Source organism: Octopus sinensis, linkage group LG14, assembly GCF_006345805.1.
Source record: "Octopus sinensis linkage group LG14, ASM634580v1, whole genome shotgun sequence".
NCBI lineage: Eukaryota > Metazoa > Mollusca > Cephalopoda > Octopoda > Octopodidae > Octopus > Octopus sinensis.
In genome coordinates, this window is record NC_043010.1 from 61,158,945 (window position 1) to 61,180,300 (window position 21,356).

Here is a 21,356-nt window from a genome sequence, read left to right on the forward strand (position 1 = left end):
GGTGTGTCACATACTGAATTTGAGTGTGACAAAAAGACCAGGGCTATGAGGTCTTTGCAGATGTACATAGCAACTCCACTGTAACTCTTTTCTTTTGTCAGTCCGTAATACAACATACTGTGGTATGTGTATTTCTGCATTTGCTATATCTGGTTTCAGGTTTGTTTCCATAAGGGCTATGCATAAGGCGTGATTGCATGCAACAAGGTCTCTTAGGAAAATAATTTTTGTCCTGTTACTAAGTTTTAGCAGCCCTCTGATATTCAGTAAGAGCACCAATATGATGTCTGTGTTGTTGCCAGTGGTGTCCACCTTGGGTCTATTTGCCATGGTGGTCTTGTGTATTGGGGATAGTCCCATCTGTGAGACTGATGTAGCCAGGTCAGTTGCTGTACAATCTTTTGTACCATGCACAAAAAAGATTGTTGTTCAACAGCTGCCCTTTCGACTACTGCTAGTCACTAAAGCATTTTTTATCCTCTGTTTATTTTCTCGTGCTCCTTTCTGTTGAAGAGCACAGGCTCGAAACATAAAGCACTTTTTCACCTTCCCAAGCATTAGACTAATACACCTGTTTGTTGTCTACACACCTGTCTTCGTCTTTTGTTTTTTTGTAAATTCCAACTATATATATATATGCATATACATATATATACATATACATACATGCATATATATATATGTATGAATATATATATTTATATGTGTGTATATATATATATATATATATATATATATATATATATATATATACATACATACATGCGCATATATATATATATTTATGTGTGTGTATACATATACATTAGGCTGGAAAGAGAATTATTACATACTTTTGACAATCATTTTGAGGTTACTTTGATACTCATATGATCATGTGACTGACCAGACTGCCAGATGTTGTTACACATCACTGACAACAATGCGCTTTTCCTTCGAATGACAACTCTCTGCTGGCTAGGCAAATGGGTCAACATTCCCCCCTTATCAAGAGGGGGACTAGACCAATGTAAAATGAAGTTTTTTGCTCTAGAACACAACGTGCTGCCCAATCTGGGGATTGAACCCACAATCTAGTAATCATTACTGCAACAGCCCAACCACAAGGCCATGATCCTTCATGCATTTGTGGTAGTAGTAGCAGCTTCGGCAGCAAAGAATAGTAATTCTCATAAGATATCAATGTCTTAACAAATTTCAAGAGAGACATTGTAAGGTAAATAGTTGTTGATTCAGAGGGGAGAAAAATAATGCGTGTTCATGTACAAATTACGATTCACATAAGCAATTATAAATAGCATTTCATAATTATTGTATGCTGCAAACAATAATTTGTCTTATGAAGAAAGGCTGAAGGCGCTCGCCCTTTATTCTCTAGAAAAATGACGATGCCGTGATGATCTCATTCTTGCTCACAACATCATAAGCGGAAAGTGTAACCTCTCGAAAGAGCTGTTCTTCACTCCTGCTCCAGAGTGTAGGCTGCGGGGTCACTCCGAAAAGTTCTATCTACGACGATTTCATCTCAATCGAAGGAGAGGGGCTTTCTCCGTCCGGGTTGCGGATCCGTGGAATAAGCTGCTGGACGAGATAGTGAAGATGCCGACGACCGATCGGTTCAAAGTCTCTCTTGACCAGAAATGGCCTGAACTCTTTCATGAACACCCCTGTACATAACTCCATGTCCCCCTACATGGCCTTGCTTTTTGCTTTTTGAGCCAAAAAATTAACTTAACTTAAATTAAATGTAATACTTATCTATTTACATTGATCTGAATTAATCATATAATATTTTTTTTAAACTTTGAAATTTTGATAAGACTGTTCAATTTAGAATGACATTGTAGGGTAGGAGTGAGAGGCTGGATCTGGCCAGTTTTGAACATAAAATAGGGAGAATATTTTGGCTGGATACAATCAGTTTAAATGCCAAAGGGTCAATCAAAGTGTTTCCCTTTTCTCATCCTTGAAAAGGGGACATGCTACCGAACCACTCCTGGGCTGGATAAACACAAGGGATGAAAGTTGGGTTCTCTATGAGTCTATCCAATGAAAACAACAATGGTTAGCATCCAATTAAAACATCATCATCATCATCGTTTAACGTCCGTTCTCCATGCTAGCATGGGTTGGACGGTTCAACCGGGGTCTGGGAAACCAGGAGGCTGCACCAGGCCAAGTCTGATCTGGCAGTGTTTCTACAGCTGGATGCCCTTCCTAACGCCAACCATTCCGAGAGTGTAGTGGGTGCTTTTTACGTGCCAGGCAAGTCTGGCAATGGCCACGATTGGTTGGTGCTTTTTATGTGCCACCAGCATGGAGGCCAGTCGAGGCTGCGCTGTCAACAGCCATGTACGGATGGTTCTTTTACGTGCCACTGGTATCGAAGGATGAATTCCCAAATCAGGACTGCACCAGAAGAAGAAGTTATGCTCTACATTTGGTGGGATATGAAGAGCATAATTACTTATGAAGCATTAAAACAAAGTGAAGCAATTAATGCAGAGAAGTCGTGTCTTCAATTGGACGCACTGCAGGAAAATTTGCAAGAAAAGCACTCATTGTTGATCAATCATAAAAGGGTGTAAGGCAGAACATAAGAACAAACAGCATAAGGCAGAACAGGAAGATGGAAACTAAGGTAAAACATGCATTAAAACCTGAAGCAGAATAAAATATAAAAAGACAGATGGTCACAGCTCGAGTGCTTTTGACTGTTAGGTAAAACATAAAACAGATTGTCTGTGTAATTTAATAATTATGAGGCAGGGCAAAAGGCAGGACAAAAGGCAATTCATAAAAGCCACCAAAAAGTAGAATAGAAAACAAACCAGTGTGATTCAATAATATTAATGTTTGTATCTACCTACGTTTGTGAAACTCTTAAAAGCTCTCAGCTGAAGGAAGGGGAGTTACAGTGAGTGAAGTGAGAGGTAAAGAGGGGGGGAAAGTAAGAATTGTTTAATGGAGGGAGGAGGTGGTTAATGATGAGAGAGGGGTAAAAATAAGGAACACTACACACACACACACACGAAATACTGAGGCCTGTGGTAGTTGTTAAAGGGATGGAGTGGGGTTACAGGTAAAACTGTTGGTTAACGGACGTAGTAGTAGTGGTGGTGGTAGTAGTAGTAGTAAAAGAGACAACAGTAAAAAAACTAGGTTTTCTTTTTATTTTTATTGAACTAATTTTTTTTTTAAATCTTCAATGATTTCGTGTCTGCTGCACCGTGGCGCAAACAACTCTCATCTGCAAAACAATGAAGACTGAACGGTTTACATCTTTTTTTTTCTTCTTCTTTTTTTTTTTTGATTTCATAAAATATGGACAGCGACAGATGATGTGAGCAAAGAAGAGAGAGAGAGAGAGAGAGAGAGAGAGAGAGAGAGAGAAGGAGAAGGAGACGAGGCTATAGGTAAGAAGTATGAGAAAAGCAGAGGGGGGGAGAGTCACAAAAATGAGGAGAGGGAGCAGCGGCAGCAGCAGAGAAGGAGTAAATATGAAATGAAAGAGAATGTATTGAGTATTATTTACACTAGAATGAGAGAAGGAGTTAAAAGAACTCCAGAATAATCATTGTCAAAGACATTATGTCTCAAGAGTCTTAGACGTCAACGATCATGGAATTTCCATGGGTTCAGCTAATAATTATAAGACAGGCAGCATTTAATTTAACTTTTATTGAAATTTGAAGCAGGATGGAAAGTTTGAGATGACCATTCCTTGAGAGGAGTTTCTGGCCATAAATCTCCATCGTTCCAGATATGAAGGCCAGTGCTGTGTTGCATAGACACATTCCATCACCACCATCATTATCATCATCATCGTCATCAACATCATCTTGAACAGTTTGTTTTAATAACTATATTTTCTATGTTGGCTGGAATAAAATAGTTTGATATATGAGTTAGCTTTGAAAAACATGGTTGATTCTCTTGGTATCAGAGTTGCTGAGGTTTGATATTATTATGTTCAAGTAGGGGATTAAAAACGGTATTTTTTTTTTTTCTTTTTTGGTCCAGTGCATAAGACAGAAGGAACTGCCTATCATTGCCTGAAAGAAGTAGTTTCCTTTCTTTCATTGCCAAAACTGTAAAACAGAAGAACTTGTTTCATTGACTCGTTGTTCCTGGTTTTGCATCCAACATGTATTATTCATCTGTGACAGGTTACCACTGGGTTTGGAACATGGAAGTTTCTGTTGGAATACAAGAAAAAGCAAACATTGTTAGTTTCAAATTTAACATAATTGATTCATTATAAAGAAACTTGGAGCAGTACATCTATCAGTGGTCATCACAGGGGGCCTGGCTTACAAAGATCAAAACAAAGAAAATATTGCAGTTCTATATTTAAGACATGAGGAATTATGTACATTATTTACATTATTTACGTTCGATGGATATTTGTCCTCATCTAAATCACTATGCCATATGCCCGTGGGCATATGGCGTAGTGGTTAAGAGCGCAGGCTACTAACCCCAAGAGTCCAAGTTCGATTCCAAGCAGTGACCTGAACAATAATAATAATAATAATAACATCGAAAAATACCTCAGGAATGAGAACCCAGGTTCGAAATCTCCCCAAGACACCTGAAGAAGGCTGGAGGGTATATCAGCCGAAACATTGTGTTAACAACAAACAAGATGAGGACAAATATCTCAAATGTAAATAATGGAAAAACATAGTGATTAATAAATCAGTGATAATCAAACCACCTCTGTGGCACCTGAACTCATGGCCCACAGCAGCAAAGTTTCCACCACACCTTCATGTTTTTTCTGTTCTCTGGTCCCATATTGATGAGTTTCAGTACATAAATCTGAATAAAAAAAATATTCAGCCTTGCAACACAAACATAAGCAACAAGGAGTGCATTCTGGATAGCTGTGCATTGTGAGGGGTCGCTGAGGCACATTTTGTGACAGACAAGAAGAATCTTTAACCGATTGCTGGTTCATGTTTATTACAGATCAATTCATAATAAGTCTAATATGGTCCACAATTGAGTTCAGTCTGTTATCCAAGATTAATGGTGAACAAATCAGGGATAAATGAGGTTATAGGATTAAGAAAACTGTTGTTGAAATATTTGAAATTGGTTCAGGCACAGGCATGGCTGTGTGGCAAGAAGCTTGCTTCACAATCACATGGTTCTAGGTTCAGTCCCACTGCGTGGCACCTTGGGCAAGTGTCTTCTACTGTAGCATTGGTCTGACCAAAGCCTTGTGAGTGGATTTGGTAGACTGAAAGAAGCCCATTGTGTGTATATATATATGTGTTTGTGTGTCTGTGTTTGTCCTCCGCATCTTTGCTTGACAACCAATGTTGGTGTGTTTACATCCTCATAACTTAGTGGTTCAGCAAAAGAGGCTGATAGATTAAGTACTAGGCTTACAAAGAATAAGTCCTGGGGTCGATTTGTTTGACTAAAGGTGGGTGCTCCAGCATGACCACAGTCAAATAACAAACAAATAAAAGAATAAAAGAAAATCTATGTATTCTTTTATTTTTTCATTTGTTTCAGTCATTTGACTGCGGCCATGCTGGAGCACCACCTTTAGTCAAACAAATCGACCCCAGGACTTATTCTTTGTAAGCCTAGTACTTAATCTATCAGCCTCTTTTGCTGAACCACTAAGTTACAGGGATGTAAACACACCAACATCAGTTGTCAAGTGATGTTTGGAGGACAAACACACACACACAAATACATACATACATATATACACACACACACACACACATATATATACGACAGGCTTCTTTCAGTTTCCATCTACCAAATCCACTCACAAGGCTTTGGTCGGCCCAAGGCCATAGTAGAAGACACTTGCCCAAGGTGCCACGCAGTGAGACTGAACCCAGAACCATGTGGTTGGTAAGCAAGCTACTTACCACACAGCCACTCCTGCACCTGTTAAAATAACGCTGTATGTGCACAGCATTGATGCCTTTAGCAAAAAAAACAGCCACATCCAGCCTAAATATTCTACCTGTTTCATACTCAAACTGGTCAGATTTATCCTCTCACACCTGACCTACAATGCCATTCTAAAAATAAACAATCACATTTTGGAAATCTCGAAATTACAGGATAACAGATGATTAATTCAAAACAATATGAATAAAAAAGCATCACATTTGACAAAGTAACCCAATTACTAAAGGGTTAAGCCCATTGTTGTTGCTTAGCCCCTCTGGTCAGTGGCCCCGACTGACAACAGACCTACAGTCAAAAGCACTCGAGCTATGACCATCTGTCTTTTTATATTTTATTCTTCGACACACAGTGTACCTGGGACTACATTAATCCAAAGGTAAAAGAGTTGACTCTGACAAAACTTGTGATAACAGGGAGCAGAAAATAACAAGTGTGAATGGAGAGAGAAGTGGTGGTGGTCATGATGGAGGTGGGTCAATGTAGAGAAGACGAAATGAGTCTTTCTCTTTCTCTCTCAAATCTCAGCCCAACATCTCAAAAAAACAGAACAAATTAGATAATGTAGTCTTAGATACATTAAGTCAAATGGTCAGAGCCAGCAGATCACAGATCATAGGTTGATCTTGATTAGGACTGACCAAGGGTTAAACAGCAACAACAAAAGACTGACAGTAACCCTTTAACATTCAAACTGGCCATATCCGGCCCAGATATCCTCCCTGCTTTATGTTGAAGCCAACCAGATCAAGCCTCTCGCACCTACCCTGCAATGTCATTCTAAAAGGAAGCTACAACATAATCAAAATCCCAAAGCTATGAGATAATACAGGATTACTTCAAGCCAGTGTGAATGACTAACCATCACATTTGACTGAGTAATCTGAATGCTTAAGGGTTTTTTAAGGGTTAAAAAAACAAACAACACTAACAGGGTCCTTGTCAGTCTTAACAAATACACAACTGCTAATGGCTGTGTGTATGTGAAGGTAATAAAGGCGGTGAGCTGGCAGAAACGTTAGCACACCGGGCGAAATGCGTAGCCGTATTTCGTCTGCCGTTCTGAGTTCAAATTCCGCCGAGGTCAATTTTGCCTTTCATCCTTTCAGGGATCGATAAATTAAGTACCAGTTACGCACTGGGGTCGATATAATCGACTTAATCCGTTTGTCTGCCCTTGTTTGTCCTCTCTGTGTTTAGCCCCTTGTGGGTAGTAAAGAAATAGGTAATATGGCTTTATGTGTATAGGTGTGTGTGGAGTATGTGTATGTCAATGCATTTGGATGTTCAAGCACAGGTGAGGGCTTATGTATAAGTATGTATTTTTATATATGTGAGGGTAAGTATAGCTGTGTGTGTTTGTGTGTATACACACACAAGAAGTATATATAGTTATGGTGAGTATATGAGGAGTGTGAGTATTTACAAGGTAGTGAGTATATATAGGGAGTCCCCCACCCCCCAAAAAAAGGGTATGAGAAACAAATTGCCAAAGTTCAACAACATTTGTGAGTTGTGAAATAGGAATCTCAAAATGAAGCGTCCATTGCATTTTAATGCAGAGTCGTTGGGAAAATTAGTTTCCAAGAACAGTCCATGATCTTAATGAAGATGATCCAGAAAAAAAGTGGAGTTTTGCAAGTTGTAATTGGCAAAGTGTATAAAAGATGCACACCTTCCAACAAAGGTTATTTGGAGTGATGAGGCTACATTCAAATAACTCAATCATCTGTCACAGCTGCACCCAGTGACAGATGATTGAGCTAATTAATTGAAACGAGTCTCCACATATTATAGAGGAACATCAAGTTAATTAAGCAGCAGTTACAGTACCATAGTAAGGGCCTACCTTGATGAGATTTTACCAAACAGGTGGATTGGACAAAGAGAATCACTAGAATATCCTTCATATTCTTATGGGGATACATGTAAAAATTACAGTACAAAAATGGCAACAGTCAATGACCTGAGGGCAGGTGTTGAATGAAAATGTGCACAAATATCAAAATACCAAAGAAAATGGTTTTTGACATTAACAATTAAATGACTTTGTGTTATCAGTGGTGCCTTCACCAGAATGGTCATCAGCTTGAAAATAGACAGGCATAAAAAATTAAATTCTGTCTGTAAGTTCTATTAAATTTTAAAAATGAAACATATTTTAATAAACACTGAATTTATAATCATTCACCGTGTGTATACACTTTTTGGGACACCTTGTATATATAAGTGTGTGAATGCATATATGTGCGAAGTGTATGTGTGTGTGGATATATATGATTGTGTCTCTGTGTGTACATCACACATAGTATGTAAAGGCATCATGGAAGCACTCCGTCGGTTACGACGATGAGGGATCCGGTTGATCCGAATCAACAGAACAGCCTGCTCATGAAATTAACGTGTAAGTGGCTGAGCACTCCACAGACATGTGTACCCTTAACGTAGTTCTCGGGGATATTCAGCGTGACACAGAGAGTGACAAGGCCGGCCCTTTGAAATACATGTACAACAGAAACAGGAAGTAAGAGTGAGAGAGAAAGTTGTGGTGAAAGAGTACAGCAGGGATCACCACCATCCCCTGCCGGAGCCTCGTGGAGCTTTAGGTGTTTTCGCTCAATAAACACTCACAACGCCCGGTCTGGGAATCGAAACCGTGATCCTATGGCCGCGAGTCCACTGCCCTAACCACTGGGCCATTGCGCCTCCACAAAGGCATCATACATATAGTATGTATAAACATATAAATTTGCAAATATAAACACATACATACAAGATGTCCTCAACCCATGGAACAGTTGTAGCCCTGAATGTACTTGCACAATTCTATAAAACATGTCTATTACTCAATGTAAAACATCATTGTCAATATATTCCACAACAATCACATCAAAGTCTTCCACAATTTCACAATTTTAACAACAAAATCATGACAGAGGGAAAAAAAAAACACCAAAGAAAACCACATCCAAAACAATAAATATTACAGGAAAATATTTCAATAACACAGCATGACTGAAAATAGATACTATATTGGCCCTTCTAGCTCCCTAACCATTACCTTCTAATCCTTGCTCCCTAGAATGAAATCCCTCAGGAATTTTATCCCTGGCTTTGGTTTCCTTACAGCAATCAACTTACAACTATTCATTGATCTCACCAGTGTGGGGAAATCTTTTGAGGATTTGTGAAAGCCCTGAAGTCCCTTTTTCTGCACAGCAAACCATTAAAACAAAAGAAGGTTTTACTGTAAATATTGCAGTTAACAAAAAAATCTAAAATTCAGTGGTGGTGGTGGTGGTGGTGGTGATGGTAGTGATAGTGGTTGTAGTGTGATGGTGGTGGCGGCAGCTGTCTTACTAATCCATCTGTGAAGAACATTAATAGTGTCCACAGACTACCTTGCAGGACTTTATAATCTAAATTCCTGTCAAAGTGGACTAAATTCATGTCCCATCATTTCACAACACGATGGTGGGTTGCCAAGTCCAGGTTCAGCTCCATACTGCTGTGTGACCTGTTAGATTTCTGAGAGGCAACAAAAATCATCTCCCCACCTGTCCGCCCACCCCTCAAATCATCTCCCCACCTGTCTGCCCACCCCTCACCACCTTCTTCACATCAAGAATTTATGTTCCAAACTTGCTTTTAGTGAGGACCTTCCATCACATCAAGTATTTGGACCTAACAATCAATAAATTACAAAAAAAAACAAACCCTTCAGTCTCAGAAAATTCTCTTCACTCTCCCACCCTTATAAACAGCAAGAAAGGGTTGGTCAGGAAGGGAATAAGGAGGATTAAAAAAGTGATGGATCAACCAGGGATGTAAATAATTGATGAGATTAACTCCTTAGATCAAAGGTTCTCAACCCTGGATCTCAAGCACCCTCCCAGCAACCCATGACATTCTTTTCTCTGGAAATATAATAAACTTTTTTCCAATTGATTTGTGTTTTTTGATGTGGCCCCCTAAAAAATCCACGTTTGGGATTTGGCCCCGATATTAAAAAGGTTGGGAACCACTGACTTAGATAGACAGCTTCTGTACAGTGTTGTTGTTGATGTTGTTTAGCATCCTAAACAGAGAAAAGTAAAAGTTGGTGGTAAACAAATATACAGTCACAACATAAACATACCCAGTCACTATAGAAACAAACTACTGCCATATATGGTAAGGAAAGGTTGGATTATGGAGGTGAGCACAACACCGAACACTGAACAACATTGACCAAATATAGTAAACAACAAGTCATGTGACAAAAGGCATTCAAGGCATGACTACACGAGTTTAGGCTTTTCACAAACAAAGTATAACTGGGACTATATTATTTTAAAGTGTTCTTTGTTCTTTAATTTGGCAGGATGTAATTTGGAGGTGATTTAGCAGCTATTTCTAGTACGCTGAGTGATCATACGGATGTGCCTTCGTTAATTTGTGAAATCATGGGGAGAGCAAAACATTTGAAACATTAACTTCAGAAAGGAATGGCTGGATGTAGAGTTATGAGGTGAGAGACAGTGACAGACAGAAATAATCAGTAAATCGGCGAGCTGGCAGAATCGTTAGCACGCTGGGCGAAATGCTAAGCGGTATTTCGTCTGCAGCTACGTTCTGAGTTCAAATTCTGCCGAGGTCCACTTTGTCTTTCATCCTTTTGGGGTCGATAAATAAAGTACCAGTTATGCACTGGGGTCGATATAATCGACTTAATCCGTCTGTCTGTCCTTGTTTGTCCCCTCTATGTTTAGCCCCTTGTGGGCAGTAAAGAAATAAAAAATAATCAGCATTAATACATTATTATTACTTGTATTTGCAGTGGCATTTGCCTGGGGTGGGTTGAGCTGGCTCTGACCAACGAGTTCACTCTGTCCTTCATGAATGCTGGTCACATCTGACAGTTGGCTCTAACATTCTAGTAAAGTAATGCTTCTGCCTGTGGCCCAAAAGTCCAGCTTGCAAATTTGACAAATGCCCCATTGGGAGAGCAAATGCATTGGACAGTGCAGATGCCATGACCAAGGTTGTCATTCGTTGTTGAGGTGAGGGATTCATGCTTGGAGTTTCAGTGTGAATACAAATTCCCATTTGGGCCCCAAATCACACTTTGGGACAGTGTGATACACAACAGCTCATCTTGCTGTCGATTGTCAACCATCTAAGAAGATTTGCTGACTGAGCCACTACCGATAATTGGAGGAGATGTGGCCTGGGTTTGAACCTGGTTGTACACATGCTCGTTAACTCCTAACAAGTGCTAGCACTCTGGGTCAGGGTAGACACCTGAGAACAATAATGGTTAAGAGGTGGTGTCACACTCCTCAAAACCCTGTAAGTTCCATATCAAGATCTCACAATCAGATGCAGTTTAAAGTCTTACCCAGGATACAGAGGTAGATCATAAGTAGCCCTTAAATACAATTATTGGAATTGTCTACCATTCCATTATTAGTAGGATCAACAAAAAAAGGGGCTCCATCCAATGAAAGATAAATATCATTTAATGTACAAATTATTTAAATTTGAGCTACCAACAGTTTCAAGCCAGTCCAGCCATAGTGTGTATTCAATCCAGAAGGATTGCTGGGAGACACAAGGCAATGATATATAAATCTGCTGAATTATTGTGTTTCCACAGCATGAAACTATTTGTAGCTCATATTTAGATATTGTGCATATTAAATGATATTTATTAATTACTGGAACATATGGTAAACAATAATTACCAGTAAACATAAAAGGAGACACAGACCAACATTTAGTAAATATTCGTTTCAAATTCTGGCACAAGGCCAGCAATTTCAGGGCTGGGCTAAGTTGATTACACTGACCCCAGTGTTCAACTGGTACTTGTTTTATTGACCCCGGAAGGATGAAAGGCAGGGCTGACCTCAGTGAAATCTGAACTCAGAACCTAAAGACACATGAAATGCCGTCTAAGCATTTTGCTTGATGTGTTAGCACTTCTGCTGGTTCACTGCCTTACATTTTGTAAATATTGTTACCCCCTGTTGGGGGGAGCAGGGAACAGCGACTCGTTAATGTCTTTGTCGGCAATATTGTCATATTTACTGGTGTGTGTGTGTGTGTGTGTGTGTGTGTGTGTGATATTGATTTGTGAGTTTGCTATATTTCAGTTTCATTGAGTGGTCACAACTGAGCTGAGATAGTTGATGCCTCTTACTTGCCATGTTGACATACTCTGGGTTAGGATATGCCATATTGTGGCTTAAACAAATATCGTCCAACCCATGCTAGCATGGAAAGCGGATGTCAAATGATGATGATGATGATGTAATTTAGATCACTTTAACAGTGGAATTTGTTAAGACCAAAGGTGATCTCAGGTAAGTTGGTGTGAAAATGGCTAAAGAAGAAACTAGTGGAAGGGGGTGGGGTCATTGGTAGACTAACAAAGAGACAACAAAGTGACAATACAAGTACTTACTGACATCATGTTAGAAGTAGGTAACAGCTTACTGTTGTAATTGTTGTTGTTACTGTTGTTAGCATTTTGGTAGGATTTGGATGGGTCAGTGGCATTGAACTCTGGATGTGTGCGTTTATGGCGGCGCAGCTTGTCCGTCTGAGCGAACCTTTTGCCACAGACGTCACAATGGAACGGCTTCTCTCCTGTGTGGATCCGTCGATGGATTTGCAAGGTGTCCTTGCGAGAGAACTTCTGGATGCAGAAATCACACTGGAACGGCTTCTCTCCGGTGTGAGATCTGCGATGGATCTGTAAATAGTCTCTATGAGCAAACTGCTTCAGGCAGATGTCACAGTGGAACTTCTTTTTGCGGTTGTGTGTTCTCTGGTGAGTGTGTAGCTTGTCTCTCTGCGCAAACTGCTTCAGACACACGTCACATTGGAATGGCTTCTCCCCTGTGTGAATTCTCCGGTGGATCTGCAGTGTGTCCCTCCGAGCAAACTTCTGGATGCAAAAGTCACACTGGAACGGTTTCTCTCCTGTGTGGGATCGTTTGTGAACGACCAGGTAATCCCTCTGAGCAAAGTACTGAAAGCACACGTCACACTGATACGGCTTCTCCCCGGTGTGGGTCCGCCTGTGAACTTGCAGCGTGTCCCTACGAGCAAACTGCTTCAGACAAAATTCACACTGGTAGGGTCTTTCTCCAGTGTGTGTGCGTCGATGCATTTGCAAAACATATTCCTGGGCAAAATATTTACCGCAATATTCACAGTAGCTCTGTTTTAGTCCTTTAGGTGAGGTATCTTCGTCTGTTGAAGCAGTGCTGGGTTGATTATCCTTCGAGGAGTTTGACTGGTAGATGGGTTTCTCTTTTGACGGCATTGAGGTTGACTGAGATGAAACGTGGGAGTCAGATGAATGCTTTAAGTTCTTACTTAATGACTGCGATTGTGTTTGCTGCTGTTGCTGCTGCTGTTGTTGTTGATGATGATGATGATGATGGTGGTGGTGGTGGTGATGCTGTTGCTGCTGCTGTTGTTGCTGTTGCTGCTGCTGCTGCTGCTGCTGTTGTTGTTGCTGCTGCTGCTGTGGTTGTTGTTGCTGTTGTTGTTCCTGTTGTTGTTGTTGTTGCTGGAGTTGAAGGCTTGAACTTTGTTTGATGTTTTCCTGGTATGACTTGTCCGAATTGACCGCAACAGCAACAGCGGTCGGCAGAGCAGTGACAAAATACGGCTGTGCCAGTTGCTTCAGGTAGACGTCTGTTGGGAAGACGGTCTCCCCGACGTGGGGCAGCCGCTGCGCACTTTGGAAGCTGTACAAATCTGGATGGTAGAACTTGCTGTCGACATGATTCAGAATTCTCTGAGATGGAACTGGAATTGAACACATTTCATTCGGCATCCGTTTCTCAGGAACGTGGGTTCTGGCTATATGTGGTGTAGACCTCTCCATGTTAGCCTAGAACATACTCTGAACAGCATACAGTCCTTTACACGTTACTCTGAGTTTGGGAAATTTGTGACAGGGGTTTCCAATCTGGCTTCAGTGGCTGTAAGGACGTAACCAGTGGGTTCTGATGGCAATAACTGTGTTACATAGGCTTCAATTAAACTGATGCACTTGCTGTGGAAACTGCTTTAGTAGTCGGTAGAGCAACGAAGAAACAAACTTGAGTAATGTGGCCGAAGAAACTGAACATCTGAAATGTATGGAAAGGAAAATGTAAATAATAAGAATAGTTTCAAATGTTGTCACAAGGGCAGCAATTTTGGGGGAGGGGATGAGTTGATTACATCGACCCCCAGTGTCCAACTGGTACTTATTTTATCAACCCCAAAAGGATAAAAGGCAAAGTCAACTTCAGTGGAATTTGAACTGAGATCAGAGTGATGGGCGAAATACCGCTAAGTATTTCGTCCAGCGTGCTAATGATTCTGCCAGCTTGCCATAATAATAATAATAATAATAATAAAAATAATGGTTTCAAATTTTGCCACTAGGGCAGCAATTTTGGGGGGAGGGGATGAGTTGATTACATCGACCCCAGTGTTCAACTGGTACTTATTTTATCGACCCTGAAAAGATGAAAGGCAAAGCTGACCTTGGCGGAATTCAAACTCAGAACATAGCGATGGGCAAAATACTAAGAATAATAATAAATACTATATGTGTTAGCGCTTCTGCCAGCTCACTGCCTTACATTTTGTAAATATTGTTACCCCCTGTTGGGGGGAGCGGGGAACAGTACTAAATAGTACTAAAGTACTAAATAGTAATAATAATAATGCTAATAATTATAATAATAATAATAATAATAATAATAATAACAATAATAATAATAATAATAAATGCCCTGATGCAGTACCAGGCAGTGTCTCTCGTGGCTTCTGATCTTAACTGATTGGAAGTGTTATCATGTACATTGTTTTGTCTTGGTATAAAAGATGGGCTACAGCAAATATTCTGCTCAATATCACAGATTTGCTTGTCAGTTGTTTGACCTTAACCAGTTGAGCATGTCCCTTAGTGGCTGACGATATGTGCATCTCTGATCATGAGCAGAAGTACTGGGGGAGCATCATAGCCGTGTGTTGAGAGGGATTCTTTGGGTTTGAATAATTCACCTCTGAAAACATGGGTGTTTTGTTCATCATCCTTAAACAAACTTCATTGAAGGACCATTTGAGTGGCACTTATTTTATCGACCCCAAAAGGATAAAAGGCAAAGTTGACCCTGGTGGAATTTGAACTCACAAGGTAATAAACTGGAAGAACATTTTCATTCAGATCTTACATCACCTTAACTCTTTGGCTGTTCATCCCTTTACACCAAAGCCTTTTCCTTGGTGATCCCTCACCACAATTTCTTCACTCTCGTATCAGAAGCCAGCACAATGAAATGCTTATATATAATCCTCAAGGCAAATAAACTTTCCAAAGGTATTGGACTGATTATTTTTCAACACAGATCAACACTACTGTTTTGGGGCCCAGCGTTATTTCACCTTGTGTGTTAATACTGAACCAATGAAGTGATATTTCATTGAAACGACATCATATCCCTGAGTCAAGATGTTTCTATACACAACTGATGTTTGTAGCTCAGTGAAACAGTTTTTATAATTTTGTCAGCTCATCACTTACACACACACACACACACAGATATCACCATATGGCATCAGAGGGTCCCTAAGTAGATGCTGTTTGGTGAACTTGTTTGTGACCCCTCCACCAACCAGGAGAAACCAAGACTATGGTTTAAGGATTATATAAAGTGATCAAGGATGTCCCTAGGGTGGTTGAAGTGGTTATGTATGCTGTGCAGAGATTTGTTACACTTGTGGAAGGAGTAAAAGAGGGAGTTAGAAATATCTGGAGTCACATCTAAGAATTTTGCCTTATGCATGTATAAACAAACATGTATAAATATATCTGCATATAAACATAAATACATCTATATAAACATATACACGTATACATCTGTGTATATATACACTAATATATATATATATATATATATATATATATATATATACATATATTAGTGTCATATCCATCAAAAATGATGGGATTTTATTTCTGTCTCCCTTCAATAATTCATCTTTCTTGGGGGCAAAGTGATCCTGAAGGGCTTAGAAGAGCTGATCAACTTGGCCCATGTGTGCTTCAGGCTGGTAAAGCCCACATTCTTGGTACCGAAGAAAGAGTGGGTCAGCAACAAGTTCTGCCTCACAGATGGCAGCGCACACACATTGTCTATCACTGAGAAACCAGTGGAGAATCTGGGAAAGATATTTGATTGTAATGTGAGAGATACAGCAACCATTTGAGGGATTAACTAAAAGTTGCAAACCTAGCAAACCCCAATAACTCGGCCTTACCAAGCAAGTTCATGGCCTGCATTTAACAACATCCTTCGCTAAATTCTCTGGTTCCTTTTGGTCTGTTTATGAAGTCCCAATGGCCACAGTCAAGTGCTTTGAAGGAAAGGTCAGCAGAATTCTGCAGAAGTGGCTGGGACTGCCTTGGAGTTAGAATGCAGCATTCTGCCAGGCCATAACAAGTTAAAACTCCCCATCAGCAGCTTGAAGGAAGAATAAAAGGTGATGCATTGTGAGGAGGTGCTGCAATACTGAGGGCCCTGTGACCCGAAAGTGTCTCAGGCTAAAATTGAAGTCAGGACAGGATGTGAACATCACAGAGCCTCTCAATACCCCCAGAGAAATACATTGAGGAGATGGACGAAAAGAGGGTGAAATAGGAAGAACTGGTGGAAGTATGCTGATAATAACAATAGGTGATGAGAAAGATATGGTTCCAGTGGTGTAGGATGCAGAGGGTTTGGTCCATACTGGGCTTGAGAGGCAGTCATGAGACAGAGGGCCCTCAAGTGTTACTAAGGACAAAATTGCTACAAGGCAGCTATGAATCAAGTGAATCACAGATGGGGTCAGGACTACCTCTTCTGACTTGTTAGCAATGACACTAGACAGACGTTGAAAGTGCTAGACAGTACTGGGGGTGCAAACACAAAGACACACACACACACACATATATAGATATACACACACACACACATACAATGGGCTTCTTTCAGTTTCCATCTACCAAAGATTCAGGTTAGCCTGGGACTATAGTAGAAGGTACCATTCATTGGGGATGAACTTAGAACCATGTGGTTGGGAAGCAAGCTTCTTATTCTATCAGTTTCTCTGGCTGAACTGCTAAGTCACAAAGACCACCAGTTGCCAAGTGGTAGCAGGGGCAAACACAGATACACAAGCATACATGTGATGGGCTTCTTTCAGTTTTTGTCTACCACATCCACTCACAAGGCTTTGATTGGTCTGAGGCTATAGTAGAAAGACATTTGCCTAAGGTGCCACACAGTGGGACTGAACCTGGAACCTTCTGGTTGGGAAGCAAACTTCTTACCATACACTTTTATTGGTTTCACTTTACAGGAAGTTATAAAAGTGATCCACACATGGCTATGTGGCAAGTTGGCTTCCCAACCAAATCGTTCTAGTCCCATCGTGTTGCACTTTGGACAAGTGCCATTTACAGCCCTGGGCCGACAAAAACCTTGTGAGTTGATTTGGTAGATAGAAACTGAAGGAAACCCATGTGATATGTGTGCGTGCATCTGTCCCGTTTGACAAATGGTATTGGTATGTTTACGTCCCCGTAACTTAGCGGTTCAGTAAAAGAGACCGATAGAATAAGTACCAGGCTTTTAAAAAAATAAGCCCTGGGTTCAATTTGTTCGACGAAAACCCTTCAAGGTGGTGCCCCAGCATGGCCACACTAAAATGACAAAAACAAGTAAAAGATAAAAGACATGTACTTCTTTTTTTTATCAACTATTATATTTTGGGAGGGCCAGTTAGCCAATAAAGACACACACTGGTTATACTTCACTTTAATTTTATTGCTTAATCAATAAATTATTGATTTGTCAAAATCTCCCTCGAACTATTGTAGTTTTTAAAAATTTTTCCCCACTCTCTAACCACACACACACACACACACACAAGCGCACTCGCGCGCGGCAACGAAGTGGGGTTATTTGAATGTCTTTTTCCTATTAACTTTTCAAACGAGCACCGTCACCATAAATCGCCGTCCTGTTTATTGGTCGTTTCAACGACGATGACAAAAATTGGGACAGTACAAAGACTAGGTAATATTAACAGGCAATTTGTCACTTGTTACAAACAAAATCACAACTTTAATATCAACACAGAGGGAACGACAGAAACAGTTCGAGGCTGCCTTTTTGAGTGCTTGTTTGCATTCATCTATGTTTCGCCTTAGTCTTTCAACTAATGGAGTTTGTAGAGGCAGCGCCCTGACAGCTTGTGTTGGACATCTTTCTGACCTGACGGAGCCCTTCCCTAGCTGGATCTGAACAAAGTCGGTTATAGACACGATCCAAGAAGAGGACTAGCATTTTAGGATACCAATTTTTCTATACAGAAGGGTAAAGACTTAAAATATATACACATACAGAAATGGATATACATAGGTCGATTTGGAGCAGGGGATCGACCTTTGTGTCGCTCTCCCCTGGGTCCCACAACAGATTCGTTTGTTACATATCTACGATACGATGATCGGTCGCAAAACACATACACAAACGAATATATATATACATATATATATATCGTAATAGTAATTATTTCTCTGAAATACCGCTATTATAGCGTTTCGCAGAGGGGTCTAACTTTACAAGGCAGTAATATATATATATATATATATATATATATATACACATACATATTTGACATCTCTCAGCTACCAATGTGTGTGTAAAATACGTATATGCATACGCACATATAACCACATATGTACACATTTATTTAGACTGACATATAACCAGTTCTTATAATAATAATAATAATAATAATAATAATAATGCTACATATAGATAAATAGCTCAACCCAACACACACACACACACATAAATATATACATATGTGTGTGTGCGCACACCTCAAATTTTTTACGGTTTGATTAATTAAAAACAGTTATGTATACATAACAAATTTTTAACCACACGCATTCAGGTATATATATATATATATATATATATATACATACATTAATATATATATACATAGGCTAGATACATCTAGTTTGATTTATATGAGTAGTCACCATAAAATCTCCACCCTTTTTCGCTCCGATCATATATAAATATATAATCACGGTTGAAGTTGACTACGTACATTATATATACATAGCATTTGCATGTATGTAAGTGTATGCGTATATGGATGGATGGATGAATTCAAAGAGAGAATTAGTTGTAGAAACCCGGAGTGCCAGGACTCCACATCGAGCACCACCACCGATGTCCACTCTACTGATTGTCTCCCTTCGCTTCTGGCCATAATTAGTGCAATTAACAAAGGGGAGGGGGTGTTTCCAACAGGAACACACACACACACATATATATACATACACATCTATATATATATATATATATATATACACACACATATATATATACATACACACATATACATACATACACACATATATACATACATACATACAATTATATATATATACATCAGTATAAATACACACACATATATATATATATATGTATGTGTATATATGTATATGTATGTATGTATATATATATACATACACACACGCACAATATTGTATGATTTAGCCAAGTTCAATATGGTGAAAGAGAATTTCATGGCTTTCCCCCATCCGTCTTATTTCTTCGTTTCCTCCCAGATCTGGAACACCGTGAAAAAGACCCGTGATGCGATAAAATAAGTGAATAAAAACGAACGAACCTCGGCTCTATGTTTGCTGGCGAGCAGCATCCATTACGGCTGTTATGTCTATATATGTGTGTGTGTGTGTGTGTGTGACGTCGCTCTACTTTCTTTGTCTTCTTTACTCTATTCGTTGTTGCCTGACGATGATGATGATGATAGTGATGATGATGATGATGATTCTACTCCCTTTTTCATTACAGCTTCTCTTTCTCTAGCTCTCCTCACCCTTTCTCCCTCTGCCTTTACTCTCTCTCTATGTATATATATATATATAAATATATATATATAAATATATAAAATCCCTCTCTCTCTCTAACTCTTACTCTCTTTCTTTTTTCCGCTTTCTTATGCCCTTCCCTTTATTCTTTCCGTATCACTACCTCTGTCCCTTTCTCTATGTGTCATTCTTTTTGCACCTTTATCTATTCCCCCCTCTCTCTTTAACTATCTCCTTCTCTCGCTTTCTCCCTCCCTCTCTCTTCATGTTAACAGACAATCTGTCATACTTTCTTCACCCACCCTCTCCTTCCTCTATCATTTCTCTACCTCTTCCTCTTTACTTCCTCCTTTCCCCTCCACACTTCTCTTCCCCTCTCTCTCTAACAGTACTTCCTCCTCATCCTCTTCCCCCGGCCACCATCTCTCTTTATTCTCTCTCTCTCTCTCTTTCTCTTTCTCGGGGGCCCCCAGATTACCTCCCCTTGGCCCGATGTCCAAGACAAGGCAACCTTCTCGCAGACAGACTCACCGATTTCTTATGTTTCTGTCTCTCTCCTTCTTACACTCAAAGGTAAGTGTTACAAAGACAATAACCGACTGGAGGGAAGCAAGATAGAGCGGGAGGGAGAGATAGATGGAACATATTTCGCTCTTTCACAATTGGACATACCACTTTCGAGATATTTACGCACATCCACACATAAATATACACACATACATACACACTCTACCTCTCTCTACACACACACATATATATGTGTGTGTGTATACATCCATATATTACAATCACATGTGTGTGTATATGTATATATATATATATATGTGTGTGTGTGTTGTTTGTACTATTAACACATTCACTAATTACACATGTACATCAATACGCGCACTTCCAATTAACGCTTAATTGCCCGCTATCTCGTATCTCCCTCTCTTTTATCTATATATGTATTTATATATATCTATCTATCTTTCTATATATTTATGTGTGTATACCCCTCCTGTATGTATGTATGTATATATATGTGTGTATATTACAAAGCTGTGTATCATTTAATAATTCTGCTGTTTATTTACATCAATCGTCACATTTCTCCTCTGCTCTCTCTATCTTTATAATAATCATAAACTTATAAAATCAAGCTTTGGCGCTCTTAACTTTGGTCAGCAAAGACAAAAAAAAAAAAAAAGGGGAAAATATTCATTAATGGCCATGGATCTTGTAAATATATTTTTTCTCCTCCACTCTGATATATTTTTTCCTGACCACGTTTGCATTGCAACCATTTTAACGACATCTCGCACCCTCCACAAAAAAATACTGGCATCGATTTCTCTAAAAAAAAAAAAAAAACCACATCTCTTTAAAAATATATCTTATAATGTATGTTGGCTGGGAGGGAACGAGATATAAAAAAATGTAATTTTTTTTCAGCATAAATAAATTGAATTCACGATTA

The 21,356-nt window shown here is 39.5% G+C and overlaps 2 protein-coding genes across 3 annotated transcripts in view; one reads left to right on the forward strand and one right to left on the reverse strand.

Annotated features, from left to right (window-relative positions):
- Positions 1–3,162: 3,162 nt before the first annotated feature.
- LOC115218836 (zinc finger protein 782) lies at positions 3,163–20,095 on the reverse strand. Of its 2 annotated transcripts, none has more exons than XM_029788782.2 (3): positions 19,696–20,095; positions 12,424–14,075; positions 3,163–4,199 (listed from the first exon to the last, which is right to left on the reverse strand). In XM_029788782.2, the coding sequence occupies exons 2-3, from the start codon at positions 13,826–13,828 to the stop codon at positions 4,171–4,173; spliced, it is 1,434 nt and encodes a 477-aa protein (XP_029644642.1). In that variant the 5' UTR covers positions 13,829–14,075; positions 19,696–20,095; the 3' UTR covers positions 3,163–4,170. The 2 variants fall into 2 exon arrangements, with proteins under 2 accessions (XP_029644642.1, XP_029644641.1); XM_029788781.2 differs by having other exon boundaries at positions 12,392–14,075; positions 19,696–20,093.
- A 233-nt stretch (positions 20,096–20,328) lies between these two features.
- The window catches only part of LOC115218821 (zinc finger protein 271-like), a 20,351-nt gene continuing 19,323 nt past the window's right edge, over positions 20,329–21,356 (forward strand). Inside the window, exon 1 of the mRNA XM_029788763.2 lies at positions 20,329–20,470. The gene's annotated coding sequence lies outside the window, so the exon portion shown is untranslated. The remainder of the gene's footprint in view (positions 20,471–21,356) is intronic.

Coding starts and splice junctions, on each gene's coding strand:
- LOC115218836 (XM_029788781.2), bottom strand. CDS start 13,828: ATGGAGAGGTCTACACCACATATAGCCAGAACCCACGTTCCTGAGAAA. Junction 4,200..12,391: donor CTACTTCTAACATGATGTCA/GTAAGTACTTGT, acceptor GTATTCCAACAG/AAACTTCCATGTTCCAAACC.